The sequence below is a fragment of the Pelophylax lessonae genome, assembly GCF_965119305.1.
Source record: "Pelophylax lessonae genome assembly, chromosome: 1".
Taxonomy (NCBI): Eukaryota; Metazoa; Chordata; class Amphibia; order Anura; family Ranidae; genus Pelophylax; species Pelophylax lessonae.
In genome coordinates, this window is record NC_138768.1 from 749,867,136 (window position 1) to 749,888,170 (window position 21,035).

At 42.0% G+C, this 21,035-nt stretch overlaps 1 protein-coding gene across 2 annotated transcripts in view; it reads left to right on the plus strand.

Moving 5' to 3' along the window:
* YIPF7 (Yip1 domain family member 7) overlaps positions 1-21,035 on the plus strand; it is a 204,062-nt gene that overhangs the window by 169,431 nt on the left and 13,596 nt on the right. For both annotated transcript variants that reach the window (XM_082272202.1, XM_082272201.1), the window contains exon 5: positions 19,407-19,588. In XM_082272202.1, the coding sequence (XP_082128328.1) occupies positions 19,407-19,588 (182 nt within the window). The remainder of the gene's footprint in view (positions 1-19,406; positions 19,589-21,035) is intronic.

Consider the following 21,035-nt stretch of genomic DNA (forward strand, 5'->3'; position numbering starts at 1 on the left):
CTCTGAGGCTTGTCACTTCAGCGGGTATACAGTATGTAAGAGCTTACAACGACTTTAAAAGTTTTCAACAGAGGTCAGGCCTCTGCACTGGCCACTCCAGGTCCTCCACACCAAATTCATTAAACCATGTCTTTATGGACCTTCCTTTGTGCACAGGATACAGGAATTCTGGAAAAAAACTGTTGCAAAAAGCAGTCTAAGATGGCTTTGTGTGCTGTTTGTCACAAATCTGGGTACCGAGGACAAGGTGTGAAATATCACCTTCTGTCTTCTGTTCTTAAAAATGGGCCAGCATGCTGACAAATATCACACAAAGTTTCCCAATCTGAACACAGAATGCAACTGGAAACAAAATGCACACACAAATATCCAAGCTGCCACCAATTCCAACTTACAGGCTTGTGTGAAATTTTGCTCCTGACACCTCCAAGTCAGTGTGCTCAATCAGACTGGCGCACAGGCTTTCTCCGTTCAGGGTAAAAATGTAGCGCAAATAAAAAACAATAAATATTTATACAAACAAAATAGTGTGCAAATAGTCTATTTCATAGCATGTGCATCAAATGAAAGTCCATACAATTTCTATCACCCAAGAAAAGTTTGATCACATACAGTGCCTTGCGAAAGTATTCAGCCCTCTTGAACTTTTCGACCTTTTGCCACATTTCAGGCTTCAAACATAAAGATATAAAACTGTAATTTTTTGTGAAGAATCAACAACAAGTGGGACACAATCATGAAGTGGAACAAAATGTATTGGATATTTCAAACTTTTTTAACAAATAAAAAACTGAAAAATTGGGCTTGCAAAATTATTCAGCCCCCTGCGATTACAGCTGTAAGTCGCTTGGGGTATGTCTCTATCAGTTTTGCACATCGAGAGACTGAAATTTTTGCCCATTCCTCCTTGCAAAACAGCTCGAGCTCAGTGAGGTTGGATGGAGAGCGTTTTGTGAACAGCAGTTTTCAGTTCTTTCCACAGATTCTCTATTGGATTCAGGTCTGGACTTTGACTTGGCCATTCTAGCACCTGGATATGTTTATTTGTGAACCATTCCATTGTAGATTTTTCTTTATGTTTTGGATCATTGTCTTGTTGGAAGACAAATCTCCCTCCCAGTCTCAGGTCTTTTGCAGACTCCATCAGGTTTTCTTCCAGAATGGTCCTGTATTTGGCTCCATCCATCTTCCCATCAATTTTAACCATCTTCCCTGTCCCTGCTGAAGAAAAGCAGGCCCAAACCATGATGCTGCCACCACCCTGTTTGACAGTGGGGATGGTGTGTTCAGGGTGATGAGCTGTGTTGCTTTTACATCAAACATAAAGTTTTGCATTGTTGCCAAAAAGTTAGATTTTGGTTTCATCTGACCAGGGCACCTTCTTCCACATGTTTGGTGTGTCTCCCAGGGGGCTTGTGGCAAACTTTAAACAACACTTTTTATGGATATCTTTAAGAAATGGCTTTCTTCTTGCCACTCTTCCATAAAGTCCAATTAGTCGTTTAGGTCAACATTGGATCATTCAGAGATCCTCACTGAACTTCCGGAGAGAGTTTGCTGCCTTGAAAGTAAAGGGGCTGAATAATTTTGCACGCCCAATTTTTCAGTTTTTTATTTGTTAACAAAGTTTGAAATATCCAATAAATTTAGTTCCACTTCATGATTGTTGTTGATTCTTCACAAAAAATTACTGTTTTATGTCTTTATGTTTGAAGCCTGAAATGTGGCAAAAGGTCGCAAAGTTCAAAGGGGCCGAAGGCACTGTAGGAGGTTCCTCCAAACAGGAACAGAAAATAATGACATCTACAACGTTCCACCAAACAGGAAATTATGACATCTAAGATGGTGGAGGAACAAGGAGTTCCAGGAGTAGGCTACATATATACTGCCACTTACTTGCATGTTGGAGACTCCAGAGGACACACGAGACAAACAAGGTTTTATGCACCGCACATCACTGCAAGACCCTGTGGATATGTGAAATGAGAGCCTCAGCCCAGGTTCCAGCCAAGCCATGTCCCTAATGCATTTCACTCCACCCAGAGCTTAATCATGAGAATGCACGCTTGTGTGAAACGTGTGGCGCTTTGTGCGTGAGCTCAAGCCACCGTATTGGAATACCATATTTTGTGAAGTGGTGGCTAATGATGTAAGTGCTGAGTGGTTTGCTTTTGTTTGCACCAGCTGGTTAATTGTACAGTGCTGCAGTTTCATTTTGTTTGGGTGAGAATTTGAGGAATAAGGAGCAATTATTTTTAACTATACTACACTATGGTCCCTTAACATTGGTGCGTTATTTGAGCTTTATTTTGTGCAGCTCCGTATCTGACACCATTTGGCCCTTGTGGGGGAGGTGAGGAAGCAGGAGCTGCCATAAAGGGGACATCATATATTCTCAACTGGTGTGATAGTGGGCAGCAATATCTTTGGTGAGTTTGTATTCTGTCTGGTGATCGGTGGAACACTTTTTTGAGGTGGATGTCTTTTGATCATGGTGGAAGATCTCACAAATATATGTGTCTGTTGTGGTCGTACCCACATTTATATTTGGTGAGCAGTGTGTGTAACTAGTATATTCACCATTGATTTAAATACTACACTATGGACCCCTTTTGTTCCTCTGGTATGTAAACCTTATCTAAACAGCAATCTGATACACTTGCGGTGGAGCCAAAGTTTTGGAGAAGCTGGACAGAAGCTGGAGCAGATTTAAAGGGGAACCCCATTTTTTACTGACGTGATTTTTTGCTGCCTGTAGTTTAAGCAGTTTTTTTTTTTTTTTTTTTCACTTTGATGGGTGATTGAAGTTTTATGGACCTTCTTTTGATTCACATGTTATGAACTTATGATGAATAAGGAAATACATTGATGTTGACTTGGAAAGAGTCTATTTGCACCGTATTTTGTTTGTATGAATATTTATCATTTTTTGGAGCTACATTTTCACCCTGAACATTCTTTTGGGTTTTGCATGTCAAACCTTGATATTCGTTGCCTAGTTATTGAAATCCCTTCTTTTATTTTGAACACAGTCTTTCACTGACCACATAATCCAGATTTCCGAGTGCCCACTCTTGGCTGGATCATTACACTGTAGCATTTATAGTAGCCTTTACTGGAAACACCTGAACTCACTGGGAGAGGTGCTCACATACTTTTACCCACATATTGCATGCTTAGCTAAAAAAGAAAAAAATAATAACTTTTCAATCTGTATAAATATGCTTTTTTTAGAGAATATATTGGGATAGAAAATGAAAAGATTCAGTGAACTAGTTCTGTTTTCTTGTCAAATACCTCTTTTCACACTCCCAGGAAATGAATGTTGAAGAGCTGTGCTGGAGACGAGGAAATAATATGAGATAACAGTACTGTGAAGCTGTTATATGTCCCCAAGAAATCAATTATTCAATGGCCAGAATGCTGATAGAAATTCAGTATTCAGGTTAAGTAGTTGTTTCTTCAGTTAAGTTAAACTGATTTTGCTTTGTATGTAAATAAAAAATGTAGCTGACAAGTAAAAAGACCGCAGATGTTTTTCCTACAGTGTCTGAAAATGAAGGTTATTTGGAAATGCTGAATAACAGACCCACCGCACAGCGCATGATATTAGAAAATGTGCCCTTCTTTTATTTGTGTTCCAGATCCTGTATAACCTCAGCTGCAAAAGACATTTTCTTCGTATGCTGGAACTTTAGTAAAGGGAACCTGAACAGAGAAACTATAAGAACAGTAATTTGTCATCTCTTGAGAAAATTCTAGTTCCTTGGCTATCATATTGACCCTGTGGTTACAGAACTGTGTGGGTCACTTGTCTGGAACAAGAATAAAGTTTAGAATCTCAGACTTCACCCTGACTTTCTTACCTGCGTGCTTGTTCCAAACCAGTGATTTAACATACTGGGAACTAGTAATGGTTGAAGGAAATCAGCAACGGAAGTTTCCACGTTTCCTTCAGTATGGTTATGGTCAAAATGTAAAATCATAAGTTCATTACTACATTGTATTTCAATTTTTCCTAGCCTACTCATATTATTCTGAATCATCTTGATGTTTGTGAACTTACTTTGTGAAGATCCCCACCCATTTACAGTATTTCTATGTAGCAATATTTCCAGACATTGGGCCTGATGTGGGTCTGCCATTGTTACCGGAAACACTTCCAACAAATTTAAGTGGAAAACCCAAGTGTGAGAACTGAGACAATGACCATTCCGGCATCTTTGGTTTGTGTTTATTTTATAATGGGGATGGGAGATTGGAATGAGTGGGATACTCCTCTGGCTCAACTAGGTTTAACTGGGACACTTTGTAGAAAATGCCGGTTAGCACTGTCCTGACGCCAGCTGAATGCCGACCAATGCTTCCTGGCGCTTTAAGTACTGTTCTGCTGAAAGTGCTGAACCTTGGATTTTAACTCCTTGGATAACTCAGAAGATCCAGGACTGTAATGATCCTTGACTCTTGACACTCTGTCTAGCTCAAAAGTCCTGTGTATGACTCCCTCCAGCCCTTCACTGACTGAGGTAGTTCCTTGTAACTGCTTGTACTGCTGCAACTCTTAACACTGCACACTTAACTCTTCAGGGCCCAACTGCTGGCACCCCCTCTACACTTCCAGGGTCCTCTCTCTAGGCAACCCCCCCTTGACACTTCAGGGTCCTTTCACAAGGCAACCCCCTTGACACTTGCAGGCTCCAGGATCCCTGGGACCTTCACCGGAGTGGTCCCCTCTACACTAGGCAGACCCCAGGGGCAGTTCACAGTACTCACGACCTTGGAAGGCTTTCCTGGAACTTAACCCCTCTTTCTCCACTGCAGCTCAGCTCTCTCTTCTGGATACTCAGGCAGCCACCCAAGAAACCCGATCCTTCTGACAGGAGGAGAGACAGCTGTACTCTCTCTCCTGGGACTCTGCTTCCCACCAAAGACGCTGCGTCATGCACTCCCTTCAAACTTATACCAACTCCCATCTGCATTTCTGGGGTAAATACAAGCCTGGGTGTGCCATTGGCTGGATTTCCTCCACTGCCCAATGAGAGCCCTCTCATTGAGCACAGTGGGGAGACTCCCTAGTCTCAACAGCCACACCTGGGAACCATGACAACCTGACTGAAAATCATGGCCCTGCTGTTAAGCAGACAAGGCCCACTATACTTTGCCTAGCACTTACCTTGTAGGGAGCTACATCTATAAATTCTGTAAGGGCTCATGCACACTGTATCTCAGTCCCCTAACAAGGTCATCTAGAGCCTAGGACGAACATGCCAAACTGCCCCCCTCTACCCCCCCCCCCCCCCCCCAAGATGTATGAGCATTGTGTCAGCAAAAATCCCCCCCACATAAACACAGAGAACTAATCTGCACGATTACCCCCTTAGCATAAATCCCCCCCCCCCTCCAAGTACAAATCCGCCCCCCCCCTGCTGAAATACCCCCTCCCGGATAAATCTCCCCCAACTCCCCTTAGCTCAAATGCACTCCCACCCCCAAAATAAAATGTGCCCCTACTAGCACAAATCCTCTACACCTAAAATGTGGCCTCTTTATACACATCTTCTCTCCCCAACTTCAAATTTTCCCCTCCCAGCACAAATTCCCTCCAAATCCCCCTTCTAGCACAAACCTTCTTCCCCCATCCCCCTTTCTAACACAAATGCCCCTAAATCACCACTCCCCCCCCCCCAATTCCCTCTCCTAGAACAATAGTTACCTCCTGCTCCCCCAAATTCCCTCCCAATCTCCTTGTGGTGCCCCCTCACGTCACATAATACCTTAGTGCCCAGGGCAGCCGCTCCTTCTGCCCACCCCTTTTCCCGGCCCTGCTGTATCTCAAAGGAGCTGCTCCTACAGGCTTTTGAGCTTTTTTGAGCTCTATTTTTTTATGCATGGAAACTCCCTTCTATGCTAGCCAATGTGTCCTGCACACTATGGCTTTTTTCATGAGTTTACAGGCATATGCTCTTACAGGCAGCCAAAAAACCCCACCAAACTTACTTTTTGAGAGGAGCTTTCGACCAGAAAGACACCTAAGGCTTCATGTACATGGGACGTTTGAAAACCTACGGTTAAAAATGTCAGTTTTGCCGCGTTTACATGCCACGTTTTTGCTCGTTTAGTGGCGTTTACATTTAGAAGCATTTTTACATTGTAAAATGTTCAGAAATGTATCCCATTGAAAACACCTATAAACGAAATGCTTATAAATGTGAGTTACTACATTTACACGTGTTTGCACACAGTTACAAGCATTTGACATTTCAAATGCCAAAAAACTTTTGTCCTGAACGCAATTTTTTGCTTTTAAAAGTTATGTATTCCTTAACCCCTAAGCCCCAAGCACACACAAAAATGTGGCCTCTCGGCGGGTGTGCCTTGGCGCCGAGTGGCCGCATATTCTTTTGTGCAATAGCACCGATAGAGCTGTTTTGAGAGCCCGCTCCCTGCATGCTCACAGCACAGCTACCGGTGGCTAACAGAGATTTCCGATCATGTGACCGCCGTGAGAACCAATCATGGCGGTCACATCACATGACCATAAGCTCTGCCCCGCCTTGCCCCAGGCATTCTAAATCCCTTAAAGGGCGATGGAGGGGGGGGGGGGCTTTTATTTTACCATCCAAGGTCACAGGTTGGGAAGAGAGAGGAGACCAAGGTATGTTGCTTAACTGCAGAAGAAAAGCTTCAGGTCACTAATCTGTATGTGCTGTCTGATGGCTGTAAAAAATATCTGGACTAGCTAGGTGGAAATACAAACTTCCTGGCAGGTAAAAGGCTTCACACACATGTAATTAAATTGCCTGGAATTGTAATTTGATAAATATTTTCAAAGTTTGTTAATGTTTTTTTTAATAGAGGTCAGCTTTAAAAACTAAGCCCCTTGTTTTTTAATGTGAACTGTTAAGACAGGGTCAATCTCTTTTGTTGCAGGCTGGCTGGTAGGTAAGCTGAGAATTTTTGTTTGTTTTTGACATACGTTGGCCTTCCATGTGCTCCTTGGTGCAAAGGCTAGTTATAGGTTAGGGTGGCTGCCATTTGTTTGTACAGTTGGGGAATTGGTGCGGGGAAATACTTTCAGCTCCCATTGTGCTGGGTGTCCAGTGCGTCCCTGCACTGTTAACCACTTGATCTCCAGGAGATTTACCCCCCTTCATGACCAGCCCATTTTTTGCAATACGGCACTGCCTTACTATAATTGACATGCAACATTGTACCCAAAAACTATTTTTGTCCTTTTTATTTCTCACAAATGGAGCATTCTTTTGGTGGTATTTGATCACCTCTGCAGTTTTTTTTTTTTGTGCTATAAACAAAAAAAGACCAATAATTTTGAGAAAAAAAAATATATTTTTTACTTTCTGCTATAAAACATACCCAATAAAAATGTAAAAAATCTAATTTCTATATCAGTTTAGGCCAAATGTATTTTGCTACATATTTTTGGTAAAAAAAGAATCCCAATAAGCTTATATTGATTGGTTTGTGCAAACGTTATAGCATCTACAAACTATGGGATATTATTTTTATTTTTTACTAGTAATGGTGGCAATCAGCAACTTATAGTGGGACTGCGATATTGCGGTGGACAAGTGAGACAGCTAACTGACACTTTTGGCACTTTTTGGGGACCAATGACACTAATATAGGGATCAGTGCTAACAAATATGCACTTTCACTGTACTAATGACACTGGCTGGCAAGGGGTTACCATCAGGGGCGACTAATGGGTTAACTGTGTGCCTAGGTTGTGCTTACTCACTGTGGGGGGAGGTTCTTTGACTAAGGGAAGGCAAAGATCCATGTTCCTGCTTTCCAGGATCAATACCTTCCCTTCTGACAGAATGACAATCTGCCTTGTTTACATAGGCAGATTGTCGAGCTGCCTGTGTCCAGAGTAATCAGTGGGTGCTGGCGGACATCAAGTCTGATCACAGTGGGAGCGGGTCGCTGGCGGAGCGTGTGCATGCCCCAGACCCAGTTGTGTCAGAGCACATACTAGGCACATGATCTGGCACAGAGCAGAAGCCCTGTCATGGTAAATGTATGGTGGGCGGTCTGCAAGTGGTTAACCGGTTCCCGACCGCCCACCGCCTTTTTACTGTGGCAGTGCGGCTCTCCTGGGCGAACCAACGTAGAGCTACGTTGGTCACGCGCCTGCAGCTAGGGGGCGAGCGCGCGCCGCCGGCAGCGTGCTCCCACTCTCACTCGACAGCGGGGATGCAGATGCATGGGGCCGGCAGCTCTGATTGCCGCTTGACACCCGCGATCACTCCCCGCTGAGAGAGAAGAACGGTCAGCTGTTGTATACACAGCCGACTGTTCTTCTCTCTGGAATGATCACAGAGTGCCTGTGATTATGCTATATAGGAACACAGGTCTCTGTGATCATTTCACAAGCCACGCACCCCCCCCCCCCCACAGTTAGAAACACTCCCCTAGGTACACATTTAACCCCTTGATCACTTACTGTGTTAACCCTTTCCCTGCCAGTGTCATTATTACAGTAACAGTGTATATTTTTAGCACTGATTACTGTAGTAATGTCACTGGTCCCTCCAAAAGTGTCAAAAATGTCGGGGTCCGATCTGTCACAATGTTGCAGTCCCGCAAAAAATCGCAGATCGCCACCATTACTAGTAAAAAAAAGAAAACAATAAAAATGACATAAATCTTTCCGGTAGTTAGTAGATGCGATAACTTTTAAACCAATTAAAATATGCTTATTGCAATTTTTTTTACCAAAAATATGTAGCAGAAAACATATTGGCCTAAAATGTTTAAAAAAATTAATTTTAAATATTTTTTTTTTGGAATGTTATATAGCAGAATGTGAAAAATTTTGTTTGTTTTTTTTTGTTTTTTCAGAATTGTCGCTCTCTTTTTGTTTATAGTGCAAAAAATAAAAATCGCACAGGTTATCAAATTCCACCAAAAGAAAGCTCTATTTGTGGGAAAAAAGGACATCAATTTTATTTGGGTACAGTGTCGCACGACCGCGCAATTGTCCATTGAAGTAACGCAGTGCCGTATCGCAAAATATGGCCTGGTCATTAAGGGGGAAAATCTTCCGGTCCAGAAGTGGTTAAGGAGGGATGGGTTCCCTCCAGGCATACCCGCCCTTAATCTATCTATTTCTATATATTTGCTCCAACTTGGGAAACTCTCAAAATGATAGAGTTAGGACTGCAGTACACTGGGGTATGTGCAACCTATGCATTTATTTGCAAATGTGTGCAAACTAAACCCCTTGTTTTTAAGGTGAACTGTTAGACAGACTAAATAGCATGAAGCAGTAACTGTTTTCTTTATTCACAGAAGGATAAAGGATCTTTGTTACCTGAAGTTGAATTTTAATAACAGGTCTTCAGCTAAGATAGGGGTTTAATACCATAGCTCCCAAACTTCCCTGATTTTGAGGGAGTGTCCCTGATTTGGAACAAAGTCCCTCTGTCCCTTTTTCCTCATTTGTCCCTCATTTTGGTCTTCTCTATATAGTTGTATATAAAATGCTTTCATTCAGTTTTGAAATTGCTACATTTTTACATTTCAAAAGCCAATATTAACAAATAGTAGTGGTAAAAAAAAAAAAAAAAAACATTTGTGGGTTTAACTAATCTTTTTTTGTATAATTCTCCCTTAAGGGGGCGTCTGGGGGTGTCCTATGCCTACATACTTTTGCTAATATGACCTAGGCGTCCCTTGTTGCCATCTCAAAAAGGTGGGAGGTATGTAAGACATTGTGCCTATTGTCACATAAAACAAGAAGAACCTACATGGCAAACCTTGTAGACCCCAGCAGAACAAAATAAAATCAATTTAGGTTCACTTTTAATAATTTAGAAGGTTAGGTGAAGAATTAGAATATGCATAAACATACCTGTTAACAGGAAGATCTGGTGGTGTTTCAGTTCTGGATCACATGGCCCAGTGCCTTTACTTTGACTGATGACCCTACTTATATGGGTACCAATTATACAGAGCTGCTACAGGCCAAGGGGCCTAATGCTGTTTTACTTTACATTACCCAGAGCCTAAACAAAACAGGGTGGCTAATTTTAATACCCCTTTACAACTCTTGTTTAAAGTAAGTCTAAATACATTTCCTAACGATACTTTGCAGCATTACACAATATTTAACTTAACATGATTGAATCATAAACCCATTACCAGTTATATATGGAGCTTTTACCTGTGATATCACCATTCTCTGAGCATTTATACCTGCAGATGTGCTAATTGCATGCCTCATATTTGCTTTTCATATGTGACCTGTTAATCAAATATGCCACGCTTGGATAACATTCATTTTGAAGTGATATCTGAAAATGGCAAAACGCTACACTATATAAGAAAAGCAATTTAATGAAATACATACTGTTTTTTTTTATAGGTTCAGAACTAAAAAAAACATTTAAAAGTTTTCATTTTTTACTCTGATTAATATGGCATATGAATAATTGTATCATTCATACTTACATTTACAGTGAGCACATGAAGCTCATTTTCACGTGTTTGTCTGTGCTTAAATGTTTTGTTGTTTACAGAGCCCAATATCTCAAGTGTAACATAATAAATATATTTAACCCTTTTACTGCCAGGTCCGTACGGCATACGGACTTACAGAATTGCTTGCAGCTGGGCAGGTCTGTACGCCATACGGACCTCACATTCCTCACGTTCTTCCTTGTGTTATAAGCTCATGGTCACTTTATTGACCATTAGTTTATATCATAACTGTTCAGCAGACTCTGCTGAACAAAACTATAGCTCTGATCAGCAAATCACATTCTGCTGATAAGAGCTATTCCCCCAAAAATGCCCCCCCACCACTGCCACCGCAGCTACACTGACATGTGTCCTGGTTTACCCTAAATAACACCACTTTCCCACCTAACTAATCCCTACTGCACCTCTATCTCTCTACACTAACTCATCCACACCCCCCCCCCACCCGATCCTGACCCCCAGTGTGGGAGGCACAGAGAGGAAAAAAAAATCATCTACATAGTGGGGCTGGATTTCTGACCCCCCCCCCTGTAGTGCCCCCCATTGACGATCTCTGGGGACCCCTCCCCGTAGTGCAGCCGGCTGGCTTTCACTCCCCACCTCCTGCCGACGTATGTGCTGCAAAGGAGGTAGACATTATGGAAAAAAATATTTTACATTGGGGGGGGGTAGGGGCGGCACTCTGACCCCCCCTGTAGTGAACCTCCATCGCTCATCTCCCAGGACCCCTCCCCACACCGCAGCTGGCTGGCTTTAAAAATAAATAAGAAAAATCTTAGTAAGGTGCCAGGTGGACAGGCGGTCCATTTTTTTCTATCATATCAGATCCGATTAACGGATGCAGTGGTGGCTGGTACTAAACTTTTGGGGGGGACAGCAAACCCCCCCCAGGTCCACACTCACCATCCATGGCACGGTGCCCCTGCACTCACCCCTCTGTGGCATGGTCCCCCTGCACTCACTCCTCCATGGCATGGTCCCCCCCACACTTACCCCTCCATGGCACAGTCCTCCCGCACTTACCATTCCATGGCAGGGTCCCCCTGCACTCACCCCTCTGTGGCACGCTCCCCCTGCACTAACCCCTCCATGGCACGCTCCCCCCACACTCAGCCCCTCTGCGGCTTCTTTTGCTTTTCTTCCTGGCCAAATCGATCCGCCTTCTGTCCTGATTGGTGGAGAGGAGAAGCCAGAAGACAATAGCAAATATTGATTCGCTATTGTCACAAGTGGGTGGGTTCGGGGTGCAGTGCTCTGCGCCCCAAGCCCACCTTTTTTCAAGCCAATTAGAGCCTCAGGCTCTAATCATGTGGCTGAAAAAAAAACTTATACAAACGTATGCATCTGGTGCCCTGCCTGCATCCCTAACATACAAACTAGGGGGGCGGCGCCCCGCACCCCTAATGGACAGGCCGCTCCTGAACAGATGGAAGATAGGACCACCATCTGTCTGTTCTTTACAGGCAGGATCAGATCAGATAGTGGCGGATGTCAGCGGACATCTCACTGCTGACATCTGCTGCTCTATAGGAGTAAATAGAGAGTCCGATTAGGTCCGCCTGAAAAACTGACAGGTGGACCTGTTTGGACAGCCTGTGTGAAAGGGCCCTAAGGGTAGATTTAGACTAGATCTAAATCGTTCTTGCCTCTGAAGCCCAAGGCTACGCTCCAAAGACTAGTAACAGGCAGTGAGGAAGAGATGCAAATCCTTACCGCCTGTTTTAACCCCATTTTTGCTGACAAACGTGCCACAACTGCATGCATTGCATGCAATTTCAGTGTGTTTGCAGTGCTTCCCTATTTATTTGAATGTGTAGAGTTCGACAGGTGGCATCGCTACAAGTCAGGTCAATTTTGCAACGGGCGTAAACACCCCCGTCCGCTGCCTATTGCAGCTTGTGGGGTACGGTTGGCAAAATGCAGCCCAATCGTGCATTTTTGCAGCCCCACCAAACCATAGGTCTAAACAAAGCCCAAGGCCTTGTTCACGTACTGCATACTACTACAGGGTTAGGTTTAGCTGCAGAGGGATGCACAAGGGTTCCATGCATCCCCATGCAGGCAGTCCCATTCATGTCAATTGAGATGCAGCAGCTGCAAGGACACAACCACTGCTTCCAACTTGACATCCACATGGGTGCATGTCCCTGAACTCACACTGTCTGCGTTTTAGTCCATGCTCCTACACCGGCATGGATGTCAGATCTGTCCTTGGAGCTGCTGCGTCCCAATTGACATGAATAGGACTGTCTTCATAGGAATGCACAGAATACCTGTACATCCCCGTGCAGGTAACCACACCCCTCCATGGGCCTACGTTTCAGCACACCCCACTGAAGGAGGCCTTAGTAGGAATTTACCAGGAATTATGTGTTATATTGTGTTTATGTGTGCAAATAAAGATTTTAGTGTTTTTTTTTTTTTTTTGGTGATTTGATAAGCATTTGTGCAGAAATCCCAGGGTCCTAACAGTTAGTAGCACCTTATTTTTATTCTACTGGTCATGTGCTTTCAGAAAAAAAATATGGTTTGGGGGGTCTTTTACAAACTCTGAAAGCTGTAAGTGAAAAATGAAAACCTCCAGATTTTTAGACAAATTTGTGGGTATGTTCGATGTGACGGTACTAACCGACACAATGTGTGACGGATCACCCTGTCCCTGGATTGTAAACCCCTTCGTGTCATTTTCCTATGAGTTTGGGACATTGCCTTTTATTGCATTTTATGTTCCCTTTATGCATCTTCTGAACAGCTGAATATGGCATGACTCATGGCATTGAGTTAATGTAATGTAATGCTACAGCCCTTCTCCCCCCCACCCCCCCCCCCTCCTGTTTCTGTGTCTAATTGTGTGGATTCACGACACATAGACAATGGTCTGGACTGGAGACACCTCTCCGCAGGGGGGGGGGGGTGTATGGAGAGACTGCCTTTTTACCATAAGCTCATTAGGTTATCTGTAGCCTGTTTCAATGTACAAATGTTCAGTTTCCATTGGTTGTTCCTTGTCCCCTTACCCCCTCTGGCAAGGCTAAGGTGAGTGTCCCATAACTGTGTGTAAAACTGTATGTCTTGGAATTTAATAAACAGTTCTTGCTTAGACTCACAACATAGAGTTTCATTTCATCTTTGTGGGAGAAGGCTATACCAGCTCTATCTCCCTTCGGCTTGGATCGCTAAATCACCAGCTCTGGTAAGAGCGGTTCCTGCTCTACGCTACAGCATCCCTCCCACTAGGGGGAAGAGAACATCTCTGGCGGCGAAACCCCTCTTTCTATGGGGCGGCCGCTACATTCGATTTTCACCATTTTGCAAAAAAGCGCAACTTAAAATTTACAAATTTTTGTTATTTATTAATTTAACACAGGTTAAGCTTTTATATTTAGTATGAATTTAGCAGGCATTTAGAAAAATGTGGTGTGTTTTTATCTGCTAATAATGATTTTAGTGTATTTTTAGCGAAAGTATTGTTTGAAAAACATTTGCACAAATACCACAGGGCATTAAAAATCAGTAGCACCTTCTTTTTATTCTACAGGTCATCATGTGCTTTCATAAAATAGATAGTTTGAGGGGTCTCTTACAAATTCTTAAAGCTGTAAGGGAAAAACGAAAACCTTCAGTTTTGTAGAGAAATTTGGATATTTACATTTTTGCGTACGTCCGATTTTCGCCATTTCGCAAAAAGACGCAATATGAAAATTGCAAATACTTGGTATTTATTAACTCAATACAGGTTAAGCTTTTATATTTAATAGGAATTTAGCAGGGATTTGAAAAATTAGCTGTGTTTTTATCTGCTAATACTGTAAATGGTTTTAATGTATTTTTAGCGAAAATATTGATTTGGTAAACGTTTGTGCAAATATCACGAGGGGAGGGGGGGGGGGGTTAATAAATCAGTAGCACCTTCCTTTTGTTCTACAGGACATGTGCTTTCAGAAAATATAGGGTTTTGGGGGGGGTCTTTTACAAATTCCTAAAGCTGTAAAGGGCAAAAATGAAAACCTTCAGATTTGTAGAGAAATTTGGATATTTACACTTTTGTGTCTGTTCGATTTTCACCATTTCACAAAAAGGCACATTTTAAAAGTGTATTTTTTTTTTAGCAAAAATATTGTTTTGATAAACATTTGTGCAAATATTGTGGGGCCTTAAAAATTAGTAGCACCTTCTTTTTGTTCTCCTGTGCTTTCAGAATATATACGGTTTGGTGGGTCTTTTACAACTTCTAAAAGTAGAAAAAAAAAAGAGCAAAGGAAAAATTGCAAAAATGGTCTGGCCAGCTGAGTTTTAAAGTGGAGTGCAGGGCATGGAAGCGAAAGGGTTAAAGTCTATCTCAAGGATATTAACAACCCATCAAATGCTAATGCGGCAGGGTCCTCTCTCATGAGCTACAGAGAAAGGAAAACTCATGGGAGTGGTGAAGGGGAAGATAACAAGTGGGGAAAATGCCCGGTCCCCAGGGCAGGAAATTTGCTTGGCTAATAGAGGATGATGTGACTTTGATCCTTTACACTATAGGATAAATTAGGAAGAGGTATTTGGAATAAAAACCGAGGTGTAAAGTAATTGATGCACAGTATAATGTTGATTTTTAAAAATTAAAAAGAAATGTACTCAAATCTATTCTGGTTTCCCGTTAAAGTCATATTAAAAGTTTTTTTCTCTTCTTAAAATAAAATGTTACAATTACCCGCTCTGTGCAGCGGTCTCTCTCCTACTCTTTGGTGTTTTGTAACCATTTATTCCCCCTCCAAGTGCCCCTCAGGAAGCTGGGTGCTAAGGGGGCTCCCATGTTCATGTGCTCCCATCGCCAGCAAGTCATACCCCTGCTCCCTCCTCACAGGAGTTTCACTGACAGGCTTCTGCTACCCTCAGTGTTTCTTGTGGGACCAGGATGTGAGAGGAGAGGTGCTACAGCCAGGACAGTGCTAAAGTGGCGAGAGGAGTCAGGTAAATGTTTAGGGACAGGGGGGTAAAACAGGTAGTGGGACATTTTTTACCTTAATGTAGGGAATGCAAATGTTCTAAGTTTAGAACCATTTTAACCCTTTTACTGACACTGGTGTATAGCATTTGTTGGCAGCAGTGGACGACTGTACAGCCACCTGATCGCTTCCATGCACTGCCAGTATGTTCACATCCACCTGCGTACCCAGGACCAGCATGGTGGGTACTGCCAGAGAGAGGGGAGGGAGACCAGAAAACTCCTCTACCTAGTAAGAACCTGGAAGCAATGTGTATTATATAATTTCTGGTTAGGGGAAGAAGCTAATAATCATTAGCTTCAACGCACGAACCCTTAATGTTTCATTAAAAATAACTAGTCATAATAAACCTTTGGTCCCCTATGTGATGAAAAACAAAGTTTATAAAAAAAAGTATAAAACAAAAAAAATTATACAAAGCCTCAAGTTTAGGGTTACAGGATACCAAGGTTTATCACCTTTTTATGGGTGCACACAATTTAGGGTCTTGATATGTTGGGTATCTATTTATCTAGAGCAGCCTCATCTTTTTTATTTTTACCAAAAGTTGTTTAATATATTGCATTTGTGTGCCCTACAATTAACTTTAGATTATTTTATATTAAAATGTAGTGCTTGATCAATCTTTGCACCTTTTTATTCTCCAGGGTATCTGTTTTCATAAAATATATCATGTTTTGAGGGTTTTAAGTAATCATCAGGCCTAAAATGATTTTTTAAAGGTATAGAAAACACACTCACCATCTCATTTTAGGAAACAATGTGATTTTATTTTAGTAGCTATGCAAAATCATTTGCTAGCAGATGTCTTGGTAAAATCTACTACAACTAAACTTAAACATACCTGGGACATAAAACAAATGGTTATTTTTTTATGTGCCATTACCACTATTAGTACTAGGAGGACATATCCTTATTAGGGATGATCGAACGGTTCGGGTCGACCATCGGTTCGACCCGAACATTGACTGTTTGAAATTCGGCCGAATTCCGAACTTTTTGCTGAAAAAGTTCGTAATTCGGCAACCAGAACCGACCAAAATGCAATGGGACAGGAACTGGGCTTTAAAAGCCCGTGATTGGACCAGAACCATCAGTAAAAGCCAATTGAGGGGGCAGGAGGATGCTAGGAATGTGATTGGAGTGACTAGGGGGTCCAGAGGCCAATCAGTAGTGAATACGCCCCCCAGTATATAACATAGCCCCGCTAAATCTTTAGCATTGTAATACAGGGATGTGGAAGAGAGTGGAAGCAGTTCTGTTACTCCTGCTTCAAAAGTGTAATTTAGCTATTATTAGTGTGAGGAAAGGGATATCTAGTGTAGTTAGGGTACTATTTTCCACTATAGTTTGATTCAATAGTCTAGTTTCTGTAGGGAAAGTGTTAAGTGTCAGGGGGACCGTAGTGTAGTGTAGGGTGAAATTACTCTGACTGCTATGGCAGGGTGACCAAACCCTTCCATGTTAGGGTGACCGCCATAGAAAAAAGATTGTTTGTATTAGAATTGCAGTAGAGCAGGATAGTGGCTCCGCTACTTTTACACCTGGACGATTTTGTTGCAGGCGTTTATTGGGCTTTTTTGTGGACATCTTTGGAGGCAGGCATGACATCTGAACTTCTGTGTAGGGGTATATATACACACTCACATACATGTATTTATACACATACACACATATAGGTGTGAAAGTAGCAGAACCCTATGCCTGCGCTAATAAAATTATTTGTAGGCATAGGGTTCCGCTCCTATCACACCTATATGTGTGTATGTGTATAAATACATATAAGTGTGTGTGTATATATACCCCTATATAGAAGTTCAGATGTTATGCCTGCCTCCAAAGACGCCCAAAAAATGCCCAAAAAAAACGCCTGCAACAACACACCTGGGCGTTTTTGTTGCAGGCATTTTTTGGGCATTTTTTGGGCGTCTTTGGAGGCAGGCATAACATCTGAACTTCTGTATAGGGGTATATATACACACACACTTATATGTATTTATACACATACACACATATAGGTGTGATAGGAGCGGAGCCCTATGCCTGCAAATAATTTCATTAGCGCAGGCATAGGGCTCCGCTCCTACCACACCTATATGTGTGTCCACAAAAAAGCCCAATAAACGCCTGCAACAAAAACGGCCGGGTGTGAAAATAGCGGAGCCCTATGCCTGCTCTACTGCAATTCTAATACAAACGATCTTTTTTTTTCTGGTTCTGGACATGCTAAAAGAGCTCTCATTTTTTTTTCAATAATTTTTTCAATAATTGGCTCTCTATCAAAAATTACAATTTTTAAGAACTTTTTTTGTGTGATTAATAGTCCCTGGGGCATGACTCAGAACCCTAGGCACTTTTTAGGGGCATTTATTGGGTTTTAGGGCTTCAAAAATATGTTTTTTGATTACCGAAGTTCGGGTCTCATCGATTTCAATGGGGTTCTGAAATCCGGGCCGAACTTTCGGGAAGTTCGGGTGTTCTGGTTGAACAGAACTTTTCAAAAGTTCGATCATCCCTAATCCTTATAGTGTAACTCCACCCAAGATTAACTTCTCAGATCTAGGTAGAGTGGGACAGGGTTTGAATATCCTTTTCTGTTGTAGTGGAATCTTTCTACAACTTCATATCACCTGTGACAGAGTGAAGATTGTCCTTGCAGCCAAGCTACTGTTCCAATTGGCTTGAGGCCTCTATGTTTCCCTATAGCAATTTCACCAGTAGAGCAGGACACAGAAAACATGTTCCCTCTATAGGATGAAGCTATGGAAAAAAAAGCTGAAAGGATGAGCTCAGCCTATTATTATGGGAATAGAAGGAAGGTATGGAAGGGAACAAATGTGTAGGTCCTGTCATGTTTGTTCTATTTGCTTGGGTAGAGGAGGATTACGGTTGGCTTTTACTGCTATCCAGGGTTCTTTTTATTCACTTACTGCCTTGGTGACAACCCTTTTACTACACAAGAAGTTAAAGCTCAAGTGAACAGTCAGTTTAAATCAGCTGAATACATTTCTGATGCATCAAAACAAAAGGTGTTAAATATCTTACAGTAATTTTCTTTCTAAAGTAGCCACAGTCTGATAAAAAAAAAAAACTGTCCTCTGCCAGCATGCTACGGAGAAGGCCCCCCTCTCTCTGTCTCTCCAACACACCCCCTACTGAGTCAGACTTGTAGCTCTACAATCCTCAAAGCTTGTATCCATCTTGATTGGAAAGTGCTGGCTCTGACTTAGCAGGGGGCATGTAGAACCTCTGCAATGAGACCACTGCTTCCCTACAGAGAGTCCCAATCTGTAGCATGTGGCAGGACACAGGCTTTTCTACTTTTGTTTTTTTTTTAAAGAAAATAAACTAAGAAGACCTTTTGTTCTGATGTACTTGTATTTAGCTGAGCTAAAATTTCAGTTTGGGTTAAAAGAAATAATTGCAATGGGAAATATATAGCTATATAAAGCTAACATGGATTATGGCTTCCCTTACTTTAATAAATAAAAAGCTTTTTATTTATAGACTTATTCTTCACTTTTTGTCTGGTGAAATTGTTATAACTGGAGCAGTAATTGAGGAGAAATCTCTAACGGAGCCCTGGATAGAAGTAAAACCCCAACAAAGGTTCCAATATCCCCCGATCCCCCCACACTCTCTCTATCCAAAAATAAAATGAAACTTTTTTGCTGAACATACATTAAAACCTTACCCCAGCTGACCCAACACAAAGAAATCTGTTTTGTGGAAATCCTAACATTTAATCATTTTGGGTTCCTTATTTAGTACACACTAGAAGAAAAAAACTCTCTTTAATCATATTACCATTATAACTACAGAATGGTTGTGAAATCATTAAGCAAATTATGAGCACAGTTTCTTTCATCTTGTTTTAAGAAATTCACTGTGATCTTTCTCTGTTTGCAGGCAGGAAAGATTCATTTTGGCTACATGTACACAATGAGTATATTTGGTTGCCTGGGAATTCATGCTTTATTAAACCTGATGAGTTTCACAGGTGTCTCACACGGATGTGTTGCCAGTGTCCTGGGTTACTGCCTTCTGCCTCTGGTAATACTGTCTTGCTTTGCCATCATAATTTCACTCCAGTAAGTACCTAGAACCTTAAAATTGTATTTTCTCGTGGATATATTTTACAAGGTGAATGACTGATATACTGTAATTAAGGCGCATAATGTGTTTTAATGGAAAGTACAAAAAATAAAGTAGATAAAACTGTAGACTGCTGACACAGATAACATTAAGGGTTAGGGGAGTTATCATCAAACTATATTATTGGTGTCTCCTTTTATCCTGTTTGGTCAGAACCCACATACACCAGAGATCCTACAACACTTGCAGGGCCTGCTGTTAAAGCCAACCAGAATCTTAGCCCTTGTTCACACCGAATCAGACTTTGAAATCATGCACCTTTACTTAAAATCGTACAATTTCAAAGCTGCAGGTCGGTGCGACTTCAGGTGTGACTTGGCTGACACTTGTGTGACTTCATGCACAGATGTCTATGCAAGTCGCACATGAAATTGCCAAAAATAGTGCAGGAACCTTTTTTAGAATTGGTGCGGCACCGCAAAGTTGGCGTCGAACCAATTTGAACAGTTCTATTGCAGACAATAAGGTGCAACTTGTCATGCGATTTGGACCCGTCAAGTCCCACTGCTGTGAACAGGGGCTTAGAGTAAAACAAAAACATACAGCAAAGAGCCAGTTACAAGTTCTTCCTGAATTTCAGCTGTCTTTAGAAAGCAAAATAATAGCATCATGCTTCCCTGTTGGGTGATATGGAACAAAAAATAACTAGTGAGTGTAGCTGCCCTGAAGTGACACTCACTATTCTATGTCAAGTGATAAAAAAGGTAATAACTGTGGGGGATGAGCTGATGAAGAAAATGAAAGTACAGTTGTTAGGAGGAGGCAGGATAGGCTTCTCTGAAGTGAAAAGTTTTCAGAGATCATGATGATGAGGGAACTAGAGAGCACGAGGTCTTGGGGGGAATGAAGAGAACGATTTGGTTGGTATTTTGGACTAGGTTAGTGATGTAGCTGGGGGCCAAGTTGTGGATGGCTTTGTAAGTTTTATTGCTAGTATTTTGAATTTAATATGTTAGGTGAGTGGCAGCCAATGCAGGGATTGGCAAGAGAGGGGTAGCAGATACTGAGCGGTTTGTAAGGTGGATAAGTCTGGCAGCAGCATTCATAATAGACTGAATAGGGGTAAACTATTGATAGGTAAGCCAATAAGGAGGTTGTTGCAGTAGTCGAGGCAAGAGATAACCAGAGAGTGAATTTGGAGCTTTGCGGTTTCATTGGCTAAGAAGGGATGTAATAGGGAGATGTTGAAGAGGTTGAGGCGGCAAGCTTAGGAGAGTCATTTTATTTGGGCCGAAAAGGAGAGTTCAGAGTCCAGGTCGAAATCTGTACTGACTGACAGAAAATCAGCCGTTGTGTTGACGGCCAACAAAAATTTTATAGCCTGCACCTAACACCCTGGCATGCGGGGATGGGTTGATGGTTGTGCTATTGCTCTTGACAGAG